This window comes from Phyllobates terribilis, unplaced genomic scaffold (genome assembly GCF_046119375.1).
Source record: "Phyllobates terribilis strain yellow unplaced genomic scaffold, ASM4611937v1 Scaffold_7__3_contigs__length_470593459, whole genome shotgun sequence".
NCBI classification, from domain to species: Eukaryota; Metazoa; Chordata; class Amphibia; order Anura; family Dendrobatidae; genus Phyllobates; species Phyllobates terribilis.
In genome coordinates, this window is record NW_027362767.1 from 210,932,604 (window position 1) to 210,956,068 (window position 23,465).

At 46.8% G+C, this 23,465-nt stretch overlaps 1 protein-coding gene across 2 annotated transcripts in view; it reads right to left on the reverse strand.

Annotated features, from left to right (window-relative positions):
- PAPPA (pappalysin 1) overlaps positions 1 to 23,465 on the reverse strand; it is a 461,556-nt gene that overhangs the window by 134,086 nt on the left and 304,005 nt on the right. For both annotated transcript variants that reach the window (XM_073639720.1, XM_073639719.1), the window contains exon 10: positions 15,071 to 15,267. In XM_073639720.1, coding sequence (XP_073495821.1) covers positions 15,071 to 15,267 — 197 coding nt within the window. The remainder of the gene's footprint in view (positions 1 to 15,070; positions 15,268 to 23,465) is intronic.

Sequence of the window (23,465 nt, forward strand, 5' to 3'; positions counted from 1 at the left end):
ATTGGTGATTGTGAAAGGTGATGAAAATGTTCTGACGCACCCCCTGGGCCTTGGGACACCCGGAGCCGGACCCTTTTTGGTGGATGCTGGTGGTTGTAGTCTTCGTGGCGGCGATCCGGTTCCGTGGCTCAGGGCGGTCAAACCAGTGGCGGAACTATTTATGTGGTTTTGATGTTTAAATGTCCGACTACGCCACCCGTGGATTGCGGTCAGAGTGAACCGCCGCTACAGGGCAGACCGCTAAGGCTGGTGTTGTGGGTGCAGCAGAGCGTAGCATAACTCCCCACGGGAGGAGTATAGCCTCAGGGCAGTGTATGCGGAGGATGGGGGTGATGGTGCAGGGCAGCAGCAGTAACGACACGGAGTCAGTGATGCAGTTCAGGGCCTTTACTCACAGTTCTTATTATCCAGACCACGTCTGCAGGTAACGGCTGCCCACGTCGTACTGTGCTCACCAGGTGAGGGGCTCAGACAACTCCCAGATAACTTTGGAGCGCTTCACAGGACCCCCTTTGTGTGTCCTTTGTCTGGCCTTTCTTACCAACACTTCTGTCCGGCTGCCTCGGGCCTCCTCTTGGTAAACTTGGCGCCAGTTTCCCTGACCCTATGTGGTGCCTTCCTAGCGGGTGGAGCAAGGGGCTGCGCCACATAAAATGTCAGAGCCTCCGGTTTCTAGCTGAGGGTCGTTTCCTGCCTCCACTAGTTCGGGGACCGGTCTCCCCCTTTGGCCTGACCCCTCCACGCAGGTGGATTCGGGCGTGCGGTGGCGACTCGCCCGTCCGCACCCCTGGGATCCCTTCATTCCTCGTTCCTGGAGCCTTCTCCGCTCCTCTTCCTTCCTTCTCCCTCTTGCAGGCCTGGGCCTCTGTTACTAGGCCCGCCTCCGGAGCAGAGCTCATGCAGAGCCCCTGCTCCCTGCCACTTCTGCTCAGACTTCTCTGCACTGAACTAAGATGGTGCCCACCTTTTATACTCCCTTCTCAATGCACCCAGGAACTGCTTCCTCCCTGCTCCTGCACTGCAGGGTTCCCCTTCCTCAGTGTTCCCTCCCCCCACTCCAGCCAGGGACAGGGACTGTCGTGCCCATCTCAGGGGCATATTGGTCGCCCTGCCCCACGGCAATGTGGTGTAATGCATGCAGGTGTCGGGTCCTGATCCACACTCCATCCTTATCTGAGAGTGAGATATCACACCTCTGGGTGAGGTGCAATACGTCTGTAGCAACCGAGCCCTCGGTGCTACAGTTCCATTTATCTTCAGCCTAGGTGACGTATTGTGATACAGGGCCGTGATTTTGGCTATAAAAGGGTCCCCTAGACCCCTACCCCAAGCTTTTTAAGAGAATCATATATGGCGTGCCAGGAGACTCTATGGAATGCTTTCTCAGCATCCAACGAGAGTATCTACTTACAAATTTTTAACTGCATCTAGCCCAGGAAATACTTTGTGCCTAGTAGCAGTGTCTGCTAGTCAGCGGATTATCCCGGCTGTTAAGCAAGCTACACCACCTGTAGTTTGGACACTTAATTTTTTCAAAGGAAATGCTTCGGGACCACGGGATACTTAGTGAAGAGCATCAGGAGGCACCCCAAGGCATAGGGGCTGGTACTGGCACTAGGATGCCTTGCGGTGGACAGCCGAGCTCGATCCTTATAAAAGCTTTTTAACTGCAGCAGCTTTAGTGGACGCTACTGGAGCTGGAATTACGCGGCTGCTGGCATGAGACTTGCCCTCCAATAGATCCTTGTAAATGGATTTAAAGTGTATTCATTCAAATTAGAGGGACAATTTAAATTAAAAAGCTTAGAGCTGCCTCCACCACAGGGGGGCTCTCTCGACCCACCAGCGGACAGGCACCAGTATTGGGAGAGGGGGGCTGGCCGTCAGGGTTCACCGCGGCTCTGGCACAAACCCGGCGACACGGAGGTGGCACGGGCAGGAGCGGACTGGCCGTCTCGGCTTCTCACTTTTTGGATTTTAGAAGGGCATGACATGCCTATATCTGTGTCTCCCCCTCCTTTTACTCCTCCACCTCTTTTCTTTTCGCATGACTATATGTACTTGTCACTTTTCCATGTGTTAGTTGTGTCTTCTGAGCAGTTTGTCAGCTTTTGGACACCTTTGAAGGTGTTTTCTATGTGTTTCTATGTGTTTTTGTTTGCCTGCCATTGGTTTTAACGGTGTTCGAAGGTGTTCGACGAACAGTTAGACGAACAGTTCGGCGAACACACGGGTGTTCGACGAACCGAACCGAACTCGAACACTACGGGGGTGGCTCAACAATACTCTGCACGAGTAGTTCTGGATGCATAGCAAATCACAAAACCGAATTATTTGTATGTCTCCCCAACTATCCTTAAATGAAATAATAAGCCATTGGTTTGGGTATTTATGATAGATGTGATGACTCGTAATTACTTTGCTTTAATTAGGTAATGAAAGTATCGTAGAAATAAACTATTCTGCATCATAAAGTATGAATGGCTCTTCTCAACCCTATGACATCTGGAAATCAGGTTTTCTCCACTTAAACTAATTAGGTTAACTGCGATGTTGGCATATATTATATATTTAAACACAAGTGTTGATACACCTGAAGAGAAGAGATTTGACATTTATAAAAAAAGGCATAAAATCTAGTTAGTTGAAATCCTCAGAATTCGTCGGCTGGTATCTAAAGATTAACCGTTGCTTTAATTTTTTTTCCAGAAATATATAGTACACATGAAAATTAGAAACATCAGGACTGATTATTAATTTTCAAAATTCTCTAAACTCCTAGGTAAAGTCTGTATTCATTAAAGACAGATTTTTACATTATTGAGATAGGAGATGACAGTTGGTTTTTATAAGACTCTATGTAGAAGGGAAGGGGAGGAGTTCTGCCTCTAGCTCCTCCCTCCTCTTCTCCCCTCTGCATAGAATCTTATCAGCACTAACTGCCATCTCCTATCTCAATAATGTAAAAATCTGTCTTCGCTGAAGACAGATTTTACCTGGGAACTGAGAATTTTAAAAATGAATGATCCTTCCTGGCAGAGAAAGAAGCAGATTTCTCTAAAAACATAAATTATGTGTATTATTGATTTATGGAATAAAAATGAAAATGACGCTGACTTTTTAGAAAATAATAAAAATTGATAATTCTAAGAGATTGATAACTTTTAGAGGCTAATTGAAAGGGTATGACAAATAGCAAGCTTTCATGACTACTTAGATCTCTTCATCAGCTATGGTATAACCCAATATCTGAAGACTTACCGTATTTTTCGGACCATAAGACGCACTTTTTTCCTCCAAAATTTTGGAGGAAAATGGGAGGTGCGTCTTATAGTCCGAATGTTGGGGGGGGTGTATATTTATGTGAGGTACGGGGGGGCGGTATCAGTGGAGGAGCGGGGAACAGGAGGCAGCAGCCGCCCACTGCAGCCTACACTGTCCCCACTGCTAAAGAAAATGAATATTCACTGCTCCCCATGCCCATGGGAGTGGGGAGCACTGAATATTCATGCTGCTTAATAGCGGTATACAGTGTAGTTGCGCTGCGGCTCCTGCTGCTGCTGGCTATCTCCTGAGCCCGCTGTTAAAGGGCATGAATATTCAACCTCTCTCCACGCCCATGGGAGTGGGGAGGGGGTGAATATTCATGCCCTTTAATGAGTGGGCACAGGAGATAGCCAGCAGCAGCAGCAGCCGCAGCATGGCTCCGCTGTGTGCCGGATATGAAGGAGAGTGAAGTCACTGCTCCCCGCGCACACAGTCCCGGCGTGACTTCCGGCAGTTGATCTCTCCATGTGAGCCGCGCATGGCAGTGACGCCATGCGCGGCTCACATGGAGGGATCAGTGCAGGCAGACCGGCCGCAGCACTGGAGGAGAGAGAAGAGAGGTGAGTAGGAGTGTTTTTTTTTTTTAATGTGCAGCCTGATGTGGATTAGGGGGACCATGCATACTAGGACAGGGATTAGGGGTGCCATGCATACCAGGACAGGGATTAGGGGTGCCAAGCATACCAGGACAGGGATGAGGGGTGCCATGCATACCAGGATAGGGATTAGGGGTGCCATGCATACCAGGACAGGGATGAGGGGTGCCATGCATACCAGGATAGGGATTAGGGGTGCCATGCATACCAGGACAGGGATGAGGGGTGCCATGCATACCAGTACAGGGATGAGGGGTGCCATGCATACGAGGATGGGGATGAGGGGTGCCATGCATACCAGGACAGGGATGAGGGGTGCCATGCATACCAGGACAGGGATGAGGGGTGCCATGCATACCAGGACAGGGATGAGGGGTGCCATGCATACCAGGATAGGGATGAGGGGTGCCATGCATACCAGGACAGGGATGAGGGGTGCCATGCATACCAGGACAGGGATGAGGGGTGCCATGCATACGAGGATGGGGATGAGGGGTGCCATGCATACCAGGACAGGGATGAGGGGTGCCATGCATACCAGGCTAGGGATGAGGGGTGCCATGCATACCAGGACAGGGATGAGGGGTGCCATGCATACCAGTACAGGGATTAGGGGTGCCATGCATACCAGGATAGGGATTAGGGGTGCCATGCATACCAGGACAGGGATGAGGGGTGCCATGCATACCAGGACAGGGCTTAGGGGTGCCATGCATACCAGGATAGGGATTAGGGGTGCCATGCATACCAGGACAGGGATGAGGTGTGCCATGCATACCAGGACAGGGATGAGGGGTGCCATGCATACCAGGACAGGGATGATGGGTGCCATGCATATCAGGATAGAGATGAGGGGTGCCATGCATATCAGGATAAGGATGAGGGGTGCCATGCATACCAGGATGGGGATAGGGACCACATATAAAAGGAGGGGGGGCGGGATATATACCAGGATCGGGGATATTGTCAGAATTGGGGGACATTACCCCTATACCAGTGTCAGCAGAAGACCCCCCTCCTCCTTAAAAGTGCACCATGACCACATTTTTTGCTTAAATTTTTATTTTTTTATTTTCCTCCTCTAAAACCTAGGTGCGTCTTATGGTCCGGTGCGTCTTATAGTCTGAAAAATATGGTATACCATGCCTGACGAAGAAACCAGGGCAGTCTCAGAAGATTGCTATTTGTTATCATCTTATTATTTTGCCATGAAAATGTATCAACCACTGAGGATTCTCAATTTTTAACATTTTTTTTATCTACTGGTTTAAAACGGTACAAAGATATATTTTTCCTGTAGTTAATAATTATTAAGGGATCAGCAACCATTAATAGAAGATTATTATCTATGATTTATCCAGGGGAAATAAGATACAAGAGATCAAGTGCAGCTTTTAAAATCAAAGTTGCTTCAAGTTATAGTAAAATATTAGACTTAGGTGGACGTGAATCTCTGGAGAACTTGTTTTACAAGGAAGCGGCACATTAAATGGAATTTTTAGATTCTCAATCATCCAGAGAATGAGATTTCTAAATCATACATCATATACTGAAATTCTTTCCATTTAATTCTGAGACAGGTATGTAAGCATGAATGGCTTCATATAAGCTGTAAGCAGTCAGTTCTGGTGACGCTGATGCCTTCTAACATCGCCAGCGCATAGACGCCTCTTTCGTAGGCAGGTAAGGAGGTTTATATTAGGTCACTTTCAACCTCATGTTGTATTGATATAAATCAGAGATGATTAGAGATGCGCCAATTTATTCAAGTGGGATTGAATTCTATTCAAATATGCAAAAAAAAAATAAATCAGAGTTTGTGAGAAAACGGGTCTTTGTAATTTCGCTTTGCGTGGATTCAGCCAACTGGTCATCATTTTGTTGAACCATAGTCGGCCGGCATAATTAAAAAACAAACTTGAACTCACCTTACTGCTCACCTGTTTGGCCACTCCGCTGCTCGCTGCCATCTTCCCGCCATCTGGTCCTCAGAGCTGTCTCTTCTATTCCCTTTTGAGAGCCCGATCTCCCAGTCTGTTCACTCTAGGCCGTTACTTCCAGCCATGAACAGTCCTCAGAGGTCATTGATCCTTGTACGTCATGACATTATGGACCTGTTACACGCAATGACTTTCGAGGTCTCGTCACAACCGGAAGTCCAGACCGAGAGTGAACAGATCAAAGATGCAACATCAGAAAGAAGACAATCGGTCTGCTTGCTGCCCCCCATGCTTTCCTCAGGGCCTCTTTATGCCTTCATAGTCAAGCCTGTTCACTCATGGACGGAAGTCCAGACTGTGACCAGTCCTCAGAGGTCATTGTTCCTTGTACGTCATGACATTATTGACCTGTTACACGCAATGACTTTCGAGGTCTGGTCACAACCGGAAGTCCAGACCGAGAGTGAACAGATCAAAGATGCAACATCAGAAAGTAGACAATCGGTCTGCTTGCTGCCCCCCATGCTTTCCTCAGGGCCTCTTTATGCCTTCATGTCTGTTCACTCATGGACGGAAGTCCAGACTGTGACCAGGCCTCAGAAGTCACTGTGCATGGGGTATCCAAAACGTCACAATGTATGACTAGCAATGATCTCTGAGGCCTGATCATGACCGGATGTCGAGGCCTTGAGTGAACAGGCTGGGAGATGAGGCTCTCGATATGGCACTGAAGAATTCATTCTAAAGATCGGACAGCAGGCAGGAGGAGGCTGAACAGGTGGGCGGTGAGGTGAGTATAAGCTTTTTTTTTTCCATTTTTACATCTTGTTTAGTATGCTGTCTGGAGAAAGACCCCAGAGTATAGTATGGGACATACAATTCGAGGAGAATAACTTTGCAGAAAATTGATATTGCCAGGAAAATCTGAGCAATTTGGTCAGAATTTTGTCAGTTCTTCTTATCCCTGGAGATGAGTAGACCGATTTCATGCAAATCAAATCCTTGTAAAATTTTTAGTAGGAATTTACTGAAAATGGTGAATTCGAACAATTTGTGATTCGATTCTAGCAAATTGTTAAAATGTTTTTTTTTTAGATGGCAGAAGACAGCATCAGCCAGAGAAGGCTCACATGATCTCTGGTATGTCCAAGCGGGCTTCCCCCATAATGCCTTGCAGCTATCACATTCCGTGGTATAGTACAGCCAATCAGGATCGACTATCATATTATGTATGAAAGCTGAGGAAGGGAATTCAGCAGCCATTCTTGGAGTGAATATATTTAGTAAAATGATGTCATAGCTCAGCGATAGAGATAGGAGGAGAAAGCCATAAAACACTAAATAAACATTACAGACAGTGGGTGACAGCACATCAGTGAAAAACAGTTACCATCTAGCTATACATGTTGAGGTCACTTTGACATTATTAAGGTTGTGTTTGCGTTAAAGAGGTTGAAATTAGTTGTATACATTCCTAGAAATATTATATACTTTTCTTTGCAGTTGCAATACTTGTCATTTGTCGCGAACTGACTCTGTGAATTTTTGGGAAAAAAATTGGCGAACCTGGCAAATTCAAATTTCAAATAATTTGCTCATCTCCAATAGAAATACTTTGATACAATGTTTGCTCTTCTTAATCTCACTTAATTTCACAGAGTGATGCTTTACACAAACCAACCTGAGGTTGACCATACAGTCCGGATTCTCGAATCACTGGTTCTTCGTTTAGTCTGATATTGATGTAAAAAAAAAAAACTACTGCCTAATTTAGGTAGAGCATTTTTTTTTTATAAGTGTATATATTGGTGAGCCAAAGCTCAATCAAGCTAACTAACAATGATGGATAAGATATCACATTCCATAGAGTTAAATGAAGGAGGACCAAATAAACAGGATCAAATAAGTAGCGAATTTGTATGGAGCCATAGTTTAAACAATGAGAACGATTCCTGTCTTCTCAGTGGGGAAACAGCATCGGTTTTTTTAATTACATGGGAAAACCTTATGGTATGCATTGTCTCCATCCAGGGTTATCTTAGGACACTTCTGTTTCATCTCAAAACACTTGACTGTCTTGCGAAAATGAAAACATTGATTTTTGTCTCCCTAGTCGCTAAAGATAGACAGCAGAAAGAAAAAAATAATCAAAATGAACAAGGGAAAAGGGTATGTATGTATAGAAGGAGGTCTCCGATGCTGGAAGGGAACATTTCATTTATTTACATTCAGTCAATCATTTATCAAATTTTTTTTAAGAGCGATGAAAAAGAATTGAATTAACTGTTTCTTCGATAGAGTATTCAAGCCAACGATTACGTATGGTGACATTTTTCGCATGTGACTTGGCACGGCATGAACTACAATTCTGTCGTAAAACAACTATTAGATTTGTCTACTAGGGGATGGAAAGCATGAACTACAATTCTGTCATAAAACAACTATTAGATTTGTCTACTAGGGGATGGAAAGCATGAACTACAATTCTGTCGTAAAACAACTATTAGATTTGTCTACTAGGGGATGGAAAGCATGAACTACAATTCTGTCGTAAAACAACTATTAGATTTGTCTACTAGGGGATGGAAAGCATGAACTACAATTCTGTCGTAAAACAACTATTAGATTTGTCTACTAGGGGATGGAAAGCATGAACTACAATTCTGTCGTAAAACAACTATTAGATTTGTCTACTAGGGGATGGAAAGCATGAACTACAATTCTGTCATAAAACAATTATTAGATTTGTCTACTAGGGGATGGAAAGCATGAACTACAATTCTGTCGTAAAACAACTATTAGATTTGTCTACTAGGGGATGGAAAGCATGAACTACAATTCTGTCGTAAAACAACTATTAGATTTGTCTACTAGGGGATGGAAAGCATGAACTACAATTCTGTCGTAAAACAACTGTTAGATTTGTCTACTAGGGGATGGAAAGCATGAACTACAATTCTGTCGTAAAACAACTATTAGATTTGTCAACTAGGGGATGGAAAGCATGAACTACAATTCTGTCATAAAACAACTATTAGATTTGTCTACTAGGGGATGGAAAGCATGAACTACAATGCTGTCATAAAACAACTATTAGATTTGTCTACTAGGGGATGGAAAGCATGAACTACAATGCTGTCATAAAACAACTATTAGATTTGTCTACTAGGGGATGGAAAGCAAAAGAAAAATAAACTTCCCTATGACTGTTCTGCCTGAAAACGTCAATAAAATGTACTAACGGGGTTGGTCTCTTCATGACAATCCCTGCCCATGTGACCTATTTGTGAGTCGCTCAATGTATGGCCAGCTAAAGCTTCCTCCAGGGGTAACAGCTTATCTTACTGCAGGACCCATGACAATCTATTGATCACCAGGCAAACTTCAGCACAAAAAAAGGATTCCCCTAAAAAGGTAACCCCCTTAAAGATCTGTAGATAGTCAATGTTCGGATTGCACTCGGCCATGCAAGTCAATGAGCGCATGGACATAATCGGACTGCCCTTGGATGACATCTGATTGCAGTCCGATTTCAGCGGACTGACACAATGGAGAAGATGGAGACATTTTGTTCTTCATCTTCTCCTCACAGAGTGTTCCGATTCTCTCATCAGAATCAGATCACACTAAGCTGACACGGTGATTAGAATTTGATCAGAGTGTAATTTGCATAATCAGCCCGATTCTCTCTGATGAGATGATCGTCGACCGTGTGACCCCAGCCTTAGAGGGGTTGTCCATTTTGATATTTTTAAGGTCTAGAAAGGCTTAGAAAAACAAGTAAAAATAAAACATAAGAAGAAATACTCACCTCACTGATCACCGCCAATACCAGATCCCCTACTGGTCTATGATTTCTGGTCCCTTCAGGACTCAAAAAATAACTGCTCAGCTAATTACTGGCATTGACCCGCCTCAGTCACTGATTGGCTGTGTAGGTCACATAACCATGTTTTGGGGCATAATCACTGGAGCAGAAGGTAGAACCTGGTTTAGCATCAAAATATGAGCATAGGGCAAACAAAAAGTGATGATGATTCTTTTCATTTTTTTTTAAAGGGAATCTGTCTCAGGTTTTTGCTACGTTATCTGACAACAGCATAATGTAGGGGCAGAGACCCTGATTCCAGCAATGTATCATTTACTGGACTACTTGGGGAAAATTTTGATAAAATGACAGTTTTCACTGCTGCAGATCTAGCAGTTCTCTGAATGCTGAGCTCTGTATAACCCCGCCCACAACACTGATTGGCTGCTTTCTGTGTACACTGTGCATAGGCAGAAAGCTGCCAATCAGTGGTTATGCAGAGCAGAAAGACTATATGGCATGAGACAACTCGTCCTCTATTGAGAATCTCTTGCTGATAAAACAGTGATTTTGTTGAAACTATACCAAGAAGCCTAGTAAGTGACACATCACTGGAATCAGGATCTCAGCCTCTACATTATGCTATTTTCAGATTAAATAGAAGAAAAAAAACCTGTTGACAGATTCCCTTAACAATTAGGAAATGTTGACATGGACAACCCATTACACTGAAATGTCTACTTGATTGTGTTCCATGCTTTTTAGGTAAGCATATTGCTGGTGAGATTATTTTTTTTGTTATAGCAGGTGCAAAAGTTTTCAAAAATGATTTTTGTAGAGTTTAAAACCTTTGCAATATTTAATACATTGCTTGTTCCATAGAAGAAATCTCAAGAAACACATGTCCATGTTGCAAATACACAAACTCGCAGCTGGACGACAGATGTCATTTCCATTGTTTTCAACCATTTTGGAGCCTTCTCTACTGCTTGTGAGGTCACCAGTGGAGAGAAAGTAACAAGGGAACCATCTGGCCTCAAAGGTGTTTATTCCATGACACCAATCTCCTAACAAGAAATGTGGCCATGTACAGCATTGCAATAGTTCAGAGATTAATCTGGGGAGGGGTGGAGTGGAAGTGCTGGATCATTCAGAAATGGGAAATTATTATTGGAAGGAGAACGAGATGAATATTAAAAGGGAAAGCTCATGGCGCTTCTATATTAAAGATTTGCTTTTATATATTGTCTACCGCCCCAATTGGTTCTTTTTTACAACTTTGAGAAATTTGGGTAAAAATTAATTTTCCAAGTCTACTCTCCAGAACATTATCAACAAAATGTGGTCGTGAAGTCTCTTTGATTCTTCGTTGGCCGAATACGAGTGCCATAAGCCGGCACCGGGGGGGGTGGCGCACCATAAGCCGGCACCGGGGCGGAGGGGCGCAGCCAAGGAGAATTTGATTTACCTACACCTGCTTTCTTACTGGAACTGCTGCTTGCTTGTAAAGGAAGCAATTCAGATAATAGCTACATACTAGAGAGAAGTTGTAAATGCAAATCCCAGTATGAAAGTAAAGGTGAGCTGTCAATTTAAATGTTTAGTCTATGAGACAGTCGGTCCTGAACACAAGGTCCGAAGAAAAAAGTGTGTATCAAGATAGGATGGAGGTGCCGGTCCGGACAGAAAATTGAATAATACACTACAAAGATTTATTCATTATTGACAATGCACTAAAGCAAAGCAAAGAAAGCGGGAAAGCATGAAGCCTTATAAATAAGGACAGGGGATTGAATATTCACATGCAACTGTTTACTGGCAGGATGATGGATCATCTTGAGTGAATGTCTACCTATTAACGGGAATCTGTCATCAACTCTATACCCCCCCAACTGAATATATGGCCATGTTGGTCTTGAAGATAGATGATAGATTTCTGGGGTGATAGATTTCTGTATTGCCCCAAAGTGCTGCTCCAGTGATGAAAAGGTGCGATCTTCTTAGTCACTCCCTTCCCGAGTCACTTTCCTCTCCTTGATTGACAGCTCTACCATCTGCTGCCGGAAGAGTGGAAGGTGGCGCCAGGGTTATACACAAATCAAACACCAAACTCATAGAATGCCCTCTCAAGATTAAAGATACGGCCATACAATTATCCACTACCTTGTATTTTCAACATCTACACAGTAGAGATGAGCAGATCTTTTCATATTCTAATTCGCCGCCTTTGCCAAATTTTGTAAAAAAAATCTGTTGATGGTGAAGGGATTCGTAGGGTATCCAAGTACTGGAAAGCTTGTAATTGCTCAGAAATTACATGGGTGGGAGAAGAGAGAGAGAACCCCACTGTCCATGAGTGCTTACACTCTACAGGAGAGAGAAAGAGAGAGGACCCCGCTGACCATAAGACCTTACACTCTACAGGAGAGAGAGAGGACCCCGCTGACCATAAGAGCTTACACTCTACAGGAGAGAGAGGACCCCGCTTACAATAAGAGCTTACACTCTACCGGAGAGAGAGGAGCCCGCTGATCATAAGAGCTTACACTCTACAGGAGAGAGAGGAGCCTGCTGACCATAAGAGCTTACACTCTACAGGAGAGAGAGAGGACCCCGCTGACCATAAGAGCTTACACTCTACCGGAGAGTGAGAAGACCCCGCTGACCATAAGAGCTTACACTCTACAGGAGAGAGAGGACCCCGCTTACAATAAGAGCTTACACTCTACCGGAGAGAGAGGAGCCTGCTGACCATAAGAGCTTACACTCTACAGGAGCGAGAGAGGACCCCGCTGACCATAAGAGCTTATACTCTACAGTAGAGAGAGAAGACCCCACTAACCGTAAGAACTTACACTCTACAGGAGAGAGAGGAGCCTGCTGACCATAAGAGCTTACACTCTACAGGAGAGAGAGAGGACCCGACTGACCATAAGAGCTTACACTCTACAAGAGAGAGAGGGCCCTGCTGACCATAAGAGCTTACACTCTACAGGAGAGAGAGGACCCCGTTGACCATAAGAGCTTATACTCTACAGGAGAAAGAGAGAGGACCCTGCTGACCATAAGAACTTACACTCTATAGGAGAGAGAGGACTCTACTGACCATAAGAGCTTACACTCTACAGGAGAGAGAGGACCCCGCTGACCATAAGAGCTTACACTCTACAGGAGAGAGAGGACCCTGCTGACCATAAGAGCTTACACTCTACAGGAGAAAGACTTACCCAGTGACTCTGGAGATGGAAAATGACTCTGCCGTACAAACTGTGCTCCACTGGGAGCCACTGATCTCTGATGGCCCCAGTACTGACCACCACTGTACAAGGTGTGATAATCCACTAGATGTCATAGCCCGCTCAGCACTGCAAAATGATGCTAGCCCGCTGTCTGATTCTTGAGAAGTTTGGGGAATGGTGTGGGGCAAGTTTTTTTTATGAACCCTGAATTGAATCTCAAAGTGTTCAAATGTACATGAAACCACGAATTTCAGGAAATTCGACTCAAACTCAATCCGCCGCTGATGGATACGCTCATCTCTGCTACGCAGCCATGTTTTCTTTTGGGTGCGGGTTTAGAAAATTGATGACAGATTCCCTTTTACAACATCTCTCACCTTTCTATGTATTGTTGAGGGGTAAGAACAGTTTTTTTTAGAGGAGATTCTGTTTTGGCTAATATCCTTAGTCAGGTTGCAATTTTAGGACATTGAGTTATAGGCAAGGTGACACAAAAGAGGACAATTTCTTTCCCTTGGGGGAAAGCTAATTTGCATTCATTTTCTCTGATTACCTTGCCCCCTGATAAAGGCTAGACGCCGAAACACGTATTAGGATGTGGCGCCATTCCAGCAGCAGGAGATGACTACAGGTATGTATATGATATCATTTTATTGTTCACCCTTTCTGGCAACAATGCATATTATACTAGGCCTACTGGCTTCTATGTAGATGTATATCATACTTGGTTTACTGGCATTTATATGGATACTTACCTTCTTGCTAATTTGCCGCATTGTTTATCACACTGATATATTGATTTCATCTCCTCCTGCTGTTCTGTCGCCTTAGTGTTTGCTCATGGGCCTTTTTATCTTAAATTCTTTGTATACCTTTAATAAAGATTTGTATTGATTTACTATTGATTTACTTATTTTTGACTATATTTTCTTGTGAATAGGTCTCCTATATCATTATCTTACTTTTTCCTGCCATGCCATCACCTGACAATTCATGGACTGATTGTGCCCTTTTATTACAATCGCAAAAATCTTATTAATTAAAGTTTGCTAATTTGAAAGGGAACCGGTTAGGTTTGCTCCAACAATCACTGATCTTTTATCTTATACATTTTTAACCAATAGGGGGCATAAAAAATATTTGGCAAAATACAGTATAATACTATCTGTTCTATTATACAACTCTTCAGATCTTAAAAAAACAAGGGTCCAAGACACGCTACAAAGTTTAATGTGTTTATGTTTATTGATATTTTTTTTGTACCAAAAAATGCTTAATGAAAACATTCTGAAAAACATTCAAAGTTCTACAGGTTTTTTTGTATAATTAATCTGTTTGGTATATATATAAGTAATCTATGGTATTTGGGCAGCACAGTGCCTCAGTGGGGAGCTGTCACTGGTGTGTCAGATGCAACAGACAGTCGCTCTGCATCTGGCTGCAGAAGGTCTCTCCATTTTGCATTGCAGACACTTTCTTAATCCTTCTCACTTTTGGACCCAGAGGCAACCTCCCTGCTGCTCTAATTGACACACTTTGGCTTGGGTGTTTATATACTCTGAGTCTGCGTCTGGGAGTCGCCTGTGATATTCACATGTTCCCTTGTGAAGGCTGGGAGCTATAGCAGTCGGCTTCTTCCTCTCTGGTGCCATGGGAGGACGTATGGTGTTATCTCTCTGGAGTCTGCTCAAGCTAAGTTTCTCCCTCTTTGTTTGTCTCCCTTGTTGTCTTTAGTTTATAATGGGCACTGACCAGTGCTCATCCCCTCCCCCTCCCTATTCAGGGCCTAGCTGTAGGGATATACAGGGCTTAGGTTTCCTGCTCAGCAATTGGTGTGGAACCAATATAGGGACTGTAGGGGAGACAGGGTGATATTATATCTGCCTAGCGGTTTCCACTTCCCCTTTCCCTAGTGTCTGGGCTCCATTCTCCTCATCCCTTTGTGTTGCACTTAGTCTTTCCCACACTGTGCGTGACAGGAGGACTACAGCACTGGGGTCCTGGGTTCAAATCCCACCAAGGACGACATCTGCAAGGAGTTTGTATGTTCTCCCCGTGTTTGTGTGGGTTTCCTCCTGGTTCTCCACACACTGCAAAGACATAGTGATAGGGAACGTAGATTGTGAGTCCCAATGGCGACAGCAATTTTTGATTGCTTACCTGAGTAGCTGCAGGCTGACCAATAACTACCCATCCTGGGCACTCTTGATCGTTATGGTGTGACACTGTGACGTTTGAGGCCCACTGATCTTGGAATCCGTTTGGAGTGTACACCCCACAATCTTTAATACTTGTCATCTTTTCAAAATCCTCGCAAACGCCATCACCATCATGGAAATAACATCGGCTGGGTTCATCTGTATGATAGAGAAATAGGTAACAAAATAGCAACATCAGGAAAAAGTGTTTTGAACGTGTGAAAGGTCCGATTCAACACTCATAGGGATGCAAAAAAAACCCCCAGATATCAGAACTCCTTCCATAAAGACCTAAGTGTAAACAAGAGTCCAATAGTTGACTATTTGTATTAGCCCATTCTATCCCTTTTCACCCTCCATTCTTCCTTATATTCCTCTAGCACACTCATAATTATTTGGTTCATGAAAGAGCTTATATTAATACCTCATCAAGCTGGTTATACTTGTATTCTAATGTTTAATGATAACTTCATTTTAACAACCTGTTTTCATATCAATGTTGTTAAAACCCAATAAAAATATCTAAAGTAAAAAAAAACTTTGCCTAAGATTTATTCCTACTCTCTTTTACCTGTTACATTTATAATAACAGCAAAACTTCAGCAAAAAGAATTAACTTAAAAAAAAACATAAAAGCTAATATAATTTTCTTTTAAGGCTGATCTAGAAAAACATCCATTCGTTATATATATATATATATATATATATATATATATATACATATATATATATATATATACACTGCTCAAAAAAATAAAGGGAACACTTAAACAACAGAATATAACTCCAAGTAAATCAAACTTCTGTGAAATCAAACTGTCCAATTAGGAAGCAACACTGATTGACAATCAATTTCACATGCTGTTGTGCATGTGTTGTGGAATAGACAATACATGGAAATTATTGGCATTAATCAAAACACCCTTAATAAAGGAGTGGTTCTGCAGGTGGGGACCACAGACCACATCTCAGTACCAATGCTTTCTGGCTGATGTTTTGGTCACTCTTGAATGTTGGTTGTGCTTTCACACTCGTGGTAGCATGAGACGGACTCTACAACCCACAGAAGTTGCTCAGGTAGTGCAGCTCATCCAGGATGGCACATCAATGTGAGCTGTGGCAAGAAGGTTTTCTGTGTCTGTCAGTGTAGTGTTCAGAGGCTGGAGGCGTTACCAGGAGACAGGCTAGTACACCAGGAGACGTGGAAGGGGCCGTAGGAGGGCAACAACCCAGCAGCAGGACCGCTACCTCCGCCTTTGTGCAAGGAGGAACAGAAGGAGCACTGCCATAGCCCTGCAAAATGACCTCCAGCAGGCCACAAATGTGCATGTGTCTGCACAAACGGTTAGAAACCGACTCCATGAGGGTGGTATGAGGGCCCGACGTCCACAGCCCAACACCATGCAGGACGCTTGGCATTTGCCACAGAACACCAGGATTGGCAAAGTCGCCACTGGCGCCCTGTGCTCTTCTCAGATGAAAGCAGGTTCACACTGAGCACATGTGACAGAGTCTGGAGACGCCGTGGAGAGCGATCTGCTGCCTGCAACATCCTTCAGCATGACCGGTTTGGCAGCGGGTCAGTAATGGTGTGGGATGGCATTTCTTTGGAGGGTCACACAGCCCTCCATGTGTTCGCCAGAGGTAGCCTGACTGCCATTAGGTACCGAGATGAGATCCTCAGACCCCTTGTGACACCTATGCAGGGGTGGTTCTCTCTGGGTTCCTCCTAATGCAGGACAATGCCAGATCTCATGTGGCTGGAGTGTGTCAGCAGTTCCTGCAAGATGAAGGCATTGAAGCTATGGACTGGCCTGCCGGTTCCCCAGACCTGAATCCGATTGAGCCCATCTGGGACATCATGTCTCGCTCCATACACCAACGTCACGTTGCACCACAGACTGTCCATGAGTTGGTGGATGCTTTAGTCCAGGTCTGGGAGGAGATCCCACAGGAGACCATCCGCAACCTCATCAGCAGCATGCCCAGGCATTATAGGGAGGTCATACAGGCACGTGGAGGCCACACACAATACTCAGCCTCATCAGGAGCATACCCAGGCGTTGTAGGGAGGTCATACAGGCACGTGGAGGCCACACACAATACTCAGCCTCATCAGGAGCATGCCCAGGCATTGTAGGGAGGTCATACAGGCACGTGGAGGCCACACATAATACTCAGCCTCATCAGGAGCATACCCAGGCGTTGTAGGGAGGTCATACAGGCACGTGGAGGCCACACACAATACTGAGCCTCATTTTGACTTGTATGAAGGAAATTACATCAAAGTTGGATCAGCCTGTGGTGTGTTTTTCCACTTTAATTTTGGGGGTGACTCCAAATCCAGGCCTCCATTGGTTAATAAATTTGATTTCCATTGATGATTTTTGTGTGATTTTGTTGTCAGCACATTCAACTTTATACAGAACAAAGTATTCAATGAGAAGATTTCATTCATTCAGATCTAGGATGTGTTATTTCAGTGTTCCCTTTATTTTTTTGAGCAGTGTATATGACGCGCCCCCTGGGACATATTCCTTTTTGAGGGGAATACCCGGCACCGGATCAGATGGGGGGTTGTAGTCTCCGAGCGGCTGTGACCCGGTCCCGTGCCCAGGGCGTCAAGCTAAGTGTTATGTGGCAGCTTTATAGATGTTGCTAAAGTTCTTTTGTGTCGACTACGCCACCCGTTGTGATGCGGTCACTGTGGCCGCCGCTGCAGCAGGGTCCGCTGAGGCTGATGGTGGGTGCGCAGCTTGGTGAGATAACCCCCAACGGGAGGGGTATAGCCTCAGAGGGGACAGGCGCAGAGGATGGGGGTTGTGGTGGTGCGATGCAGCCGGCAATGAAGACAGACTCGGGTTGTGCAGTTAAGGGTGTTTACTTACTGCTGATGTTGTACTGGTCACTCCAGCTGCTAGTGACCACCCGAGCCGTGCTGCGTCCACCAGGTCCTGGATCCGGCCAACCCCCAAACAAGTCCAGAGCGTGGCCCTGAGCTCTCCCTCTGTCCTTTCTTCAGCCGTCCCCACCAGTGATTCACCTAGGTCCAGCTCCCTCGGGCCTTCTTTTGGGACACCCTTGGCCCTGGGTTCCCTGACCCTTCATGTGGTGTGCCTTCGGGGTGAATGTGGTGGGTGACCGTGACAGACACTGCCCACGGTCTCCGGTCTCTGGCTGGGGAATGTCTTTGCCCCCACCAGCTTGGGTTCCGGTACCCTCTTGCTGACTCCTCACCCGGTGCTCTAATTTGGGTTCTTGGGTCCCTTCAGTCTTCCCCCTCTGGGTCTTTCTCTGCTCCACTCTCTCTCTCTCCAGGGCTGCTGTTTCCTTCTCTCTCCTCTCCAACTGACTTGTTCTCAGCGTCTGACCCTGATCTAAGTTGGTGCCCTCCTTATATATCCCTCTATGTGTGAGCTCAGGTGACCAGCACCCAATGAGCTCCTATCACTACCCAGACTGCTCCCCCTATCTGCCCCTACACTACATGGGATGTACCACCCCCCTCCCACTCCAGCCAGGAACAGGCTCGGTTGTACCTGCACATTTCCAAGTGGGAGTACCGTCGGCCTGCTCCTCTGGAATGGGATGTATGTAGTGCATGCAGTCTATCTGAGCTCAGTTCCACACTCCTTCCTTACCCGGGAGTGGAATATCACACCTCTGGGTTGAGGTGCAATACCCCTGTAGCAGCCGAATCCTCAGGGTGCTACATTCCCCCCTGGTAAATCACAGCACGTCCTCGGGCTGTAAGACATAAAACACCAAAACATACAAAATTTTTATATGAACATATAAAACATATAAACATTATATATATATAAAACTTTTTATATAAACATTCTCGTAGACTTCTCTTGTCTCTGGTTCCTCCTCCTCCGGACACTGTGCAACGTGTGTCCGGGAAAAGTGCGACAGTCTCTTAGAAAAACTGGTTTTCCTATAAAACCGGTAGGGGGCGCTTTAGGAAGCGCAACTATATACAGGGGAAGTTGAAAGCTGGCCGCTCTCAGTCCTCGGCCAGTTAGGGGAAAGGGAATGGCTGCTCACAGTCCTCAGCCTGTAGGATGAAGGGGTTAACGGGTAAAACAGTTCACTGGTCCCAACGGGGACTATTTTAGCAGCAACAGTTTCAGTTTCTATATACCCCGATTGGGTAACTATTTACAGCTCCTCTCGGCCGCACTCAACGGCGTCTTCCTCCTGCTCTTTCTTGATATGGTGTTTCTTCAGACCCGTCCGGGTCCTCTGGCTCCTCCTCCCCGTACCGCAACTCCTCCTCCGTCAAGCGGTGTACGTGGAGGGCGTAAGGTCCTTTGGCACACTTGTGCCGGGTGAAAGTGACCTCGTCTCCGACGTAGAGGTCACGGCCTTTGTGACCTTCCGGCAGGTGGGACTCGACGTCTCTGCGGGTCACAAAAACGTCACCGCGGTTGTTACGGTCCCGAATAAAGCCCCACCCATGCTGCGGGTTGAACTTTATCACTGTCCCGATGGTGCGGGGACAATGCGCTGCACGGGGGTTCCTCCTAGTCCGGCTCTTCTGCTCCGCGCTCTGGATTTGGGCCTGTTGTTCTCTGACCCGCCTCTCCTCCCGTTCTCTCTTAAACTCTGCCAGCTGTTGACGGCAACACTCTGTACGTTCAGCTGCGGCTGCCCGAGTTTCTCCGGTGAACCCCATCAAATCTTCTCCCGTGGGGTCCCACACGAATTGGGCTTCTGCTAGAGGAGGCGAGACCCGAGCCACGGGCTTCGGAGCCGGAATTAGGGGCTCACACAAGGGCCCTAGTCTTTGCTGCCGCTCCAGCTCAGGGTACCCTTCGGGCCAGATGAAGGGCCGCCCGTCCGGCCATGTGAGCTGGCCGAAGAGGTCCTCCCCCAGGTGTGGCACCCTAGGTATTGCGGGCGCGGGCGCGGTGGTGGTGGCGCCCGGGTTGCCCAGGCCTTGCGGCCAGGCCTGGGGCACCTGGAAGGTGAAGGGCACCGTTAGGACGGCGGCGCCCTGGGCTACCTGGCCTTGCGGCCAGGCCGGAGGCTCCGCGGAGGTAGGGGGCGCTGTTGGTGGTGCGGCGCCCGGGGGTACTAGGCCTTGCGACCAGGCTGGTGGTACTTCCTGCTTTGTCACGCTCCGGGTCGGGGCGCGTGACGTCACAGGGGTCGCGGCGGCGGCTTCCGGTCGGGGCCTAGTCTGCGTCGGTGACATGGCGTTTTCGGGCACAGCAGGGGGACTTTCGGGCTCTGCGACGGGGAGCTGGGGCAGGTAAGCGGTGTCACGGCTTGGGGTATAGGCGTCCCCTTTACCTGCCTCCATGCGCTCGGCTCCCTCCTCGGCGCCGTCTCCGGCCTTGGGTCCTCCCGCGCCATCCTCAGAGGCGGTCTGTTTCCTCTTCCAGGGTAGCGTGCTCCGTTGACTGGTCTCTACTTGCTGGGCCATCTTCCGGCTCCACTCCGCCAGTATCTCACGCTGTACCCGGGCCATCCTCCTTGCGAGGCCCTCCAGGGCAGTTTGTGCACACTCCCGGTCTCGGGGGAGCTGCGCTAGGATCTCCGCTAGACCTAGCGGGGTTGTGGACTCTAGCAGGCTCCTGACCATCGGGTCGGTGCTGCTCTGCTCGGCTTCCGGCAGGCTCCTGGCCAGCGGGCCGGTGCTGCTCTGCCCTCCTTCCTCGGTCTCTAGCAGACTCCTGGCCAGCGGGCCGGTGCTGTTCTGCTTTCTTTCCATCTCCGGGTAAGCTCCTCCGCTACTCCTTGTTAGACCTCTTGCCTCCGGGTGCGCTCGCTCCAGACTGCTCCAAGCGACACCCATCTTTTCTCTTCTCTTTCGTCTCCTCCCACTTCGAGGGCGGTCCCGGGGCAACTCGGTGACTGTCAGCTCCAGGGGGAGTTCTTTCACGCTGACAGACACCTCCAGCATCACAGTCTCTGTTGGTGGGGGCGGTTTCCACTTTTGGCGCCATTTTCTGTCCTGGCCCACGATGGGAGGTGGCCTCCTGCCCTCCTTTGGCACGCCCATAATGGCGTCCGCTGCTCTTCCAAGGCGGGAAATCTGCGGTTTTGGCGGGAAGCGTCGCCCAGTGGCGGGAAACTCTGCAGATGGCGGGAACAAGCTGGAAATGGCGGACAATCGGCGGGAAACGACTGGTGATGGAGTCCGATGGCGTGGACCCTCCGGAACCGGCGGGAGACTTCTTTCTGAGGTAAACTTGCACTTTTCTTCAGGCACGCAGTACCCGGTTGTTGTGGGCACGTAATCCTGCCGACTACGCCAAAGTTGACGCGCCCCCTGGGACATATTCCTTTTTGAGGGGAATACCCGGCACCGGATCAGATGGGGGGTTGTAGTCTCCGAGCGGCTGTGACCCGGTCCCGTGCCCAGGGCGTCAAGCTAAGTGTTATGTGGCAGCTTTATAGATGTTGCTAAAGTTCTTTTGTGTCGACTACGCCACCCGTTGTGATGCGGTCACTGTGGCCGCCGCTGCAGCAGGGTCCGCTGAGGCTGATGGTGGGTGCGCAGCTTGGTGAGATAACCCCCAACGGGAGGGGTATAGCCTCAGAGGGGACAGGCGCAGAGGATGGGGGTTGTGGTGGTGCGATGCAGCCGGCAATGAAGACAGACTCGGGTTGTGCAGTTAAGGGTGTTTACTTACTGCTGATGTTGTACTGGTCACTCCAGCTGCTAGTGACCACCCGAGCCGTGCTGCGTCCACCAGGTCCTGGATCCGGCCAACCCCCAAACAAGTCCAGAGCGTGGCCCTGAGCTCTCCCTCTGTCCTTTCTTCAGCCGTCCCCACCAGTGATTCACCTAGGTCCAGCTCCCTCGGGCCTTCTTTTGGGACACCCTTGGCCCTGGGTTCCCTGACCCTTCATGTGGTGTGCCTTCGGGGTGAATGTGGTGGGTGACCGTGACAGACACTGCCCACGGTCTCCGGTCTCTGGCTGGGGAATGTCTTTGTCCCCACCAGCTTGGGTTCCGGTACCCTCTTGCTGACTCCTCACCCGGTGCTCTAATTTGGGTTCTTGGGTCCCTTCAGTCTTCCCCCTCTGGGTCTTTCTCTGCTCCACTCTCTCTCTCTCCAGGGCTGCTGTTTCCTTCTCTCTCCTCTCCAACTGACTTGTTCTCAGCGTCTGACCCTGATCTAAGTTGGTGCCCTCCTTATATATCCCTCTATGTGTGAGCTCAGGTGACCAGCACCCAATGAGCTCCTATCACTACCCAGACTGCTCCCCCTATCTGCCCCTACACTACATGGGATGTACCACCCCCCTCCCACTCCAGCCAGGAACAGGCTCGGTTGTACCTGCACATTTCCAAGTGGGAGTACCGTCGGCCTGCTCCTCTGGAATGGGATGTATGTAGTGCATGCAGTCTATCTGAGCTCAGTTCCACACTCCTTCCTTACCCGGGAGTGGAATATCACACCTCTGGGTTGAGGTGCAATACCCCTGTAGCAGCCGAATCCTCAGGGTGCTACATATATATATTTATATATATAAATATATATATATATATTTTTGTTTTTTTCAAACTAACAAAATGGTACAGTCTAAACTACAATTTGATCTCTATGGAGGCTAATTTGTTCCTAATTTTGCCTAAGACCCCAATAAACATGTCTGCCAAGCTTTGTAAAGTGTTAGGGAGGATAACTACAGACAGCGATCATCCAAGTACTTGGCTTACTGGACTATGTTTTTGGGTTTCCTCTTTAGGAATAGATTAGTGTTCTTAATATTCCAAGAACAGGATGCTTCAGAGCAGCTCATACAAAGAAATAAATAGCAGAAATATATATGTAGTCAGCTCTCAGAACAGAAATGTGGCTGTATAACCAGATATTATACCTAATACTATGGTGACTATTTCTAGTGTTTTACCAGTTCAGAAGTGGGACATTCTACCCCGTTCTTGACCAGGTACATTTTCAGGTTTTATCATACATGTGCTTTTAGTGGCTCTAAAAATCTTCTCATGCATATACTTAAATCATTTTTGTCTGTTTCTTTTGGAGAAACATGACTTAGTTTGTATGTAATTTCTATATTCCCTTTTATGCTATTATCAGTGGAAAATAAGAACAATGAAGCTAGAAAATATATGTCTAATTTACACATTTTCTTTTGTTCTCCGTTTTTTACAACCACAAAGGACTGCTAAAACCATTTTAAATTGCTTTCCCCTTTCCATTTAAATAATTTTATATATGCTGGACATATATTTTTCTTGAAGGTGTGGGGCTACAAACATAGATACAGTGTCTCTCTTTTTTCATTTTTTTATATATTAATTTTTTCTTTTATTTCACACACTTTGCTCCCAGAAAGTCTTAAAAATCTTTTGAGGGCATTTCAATATATTG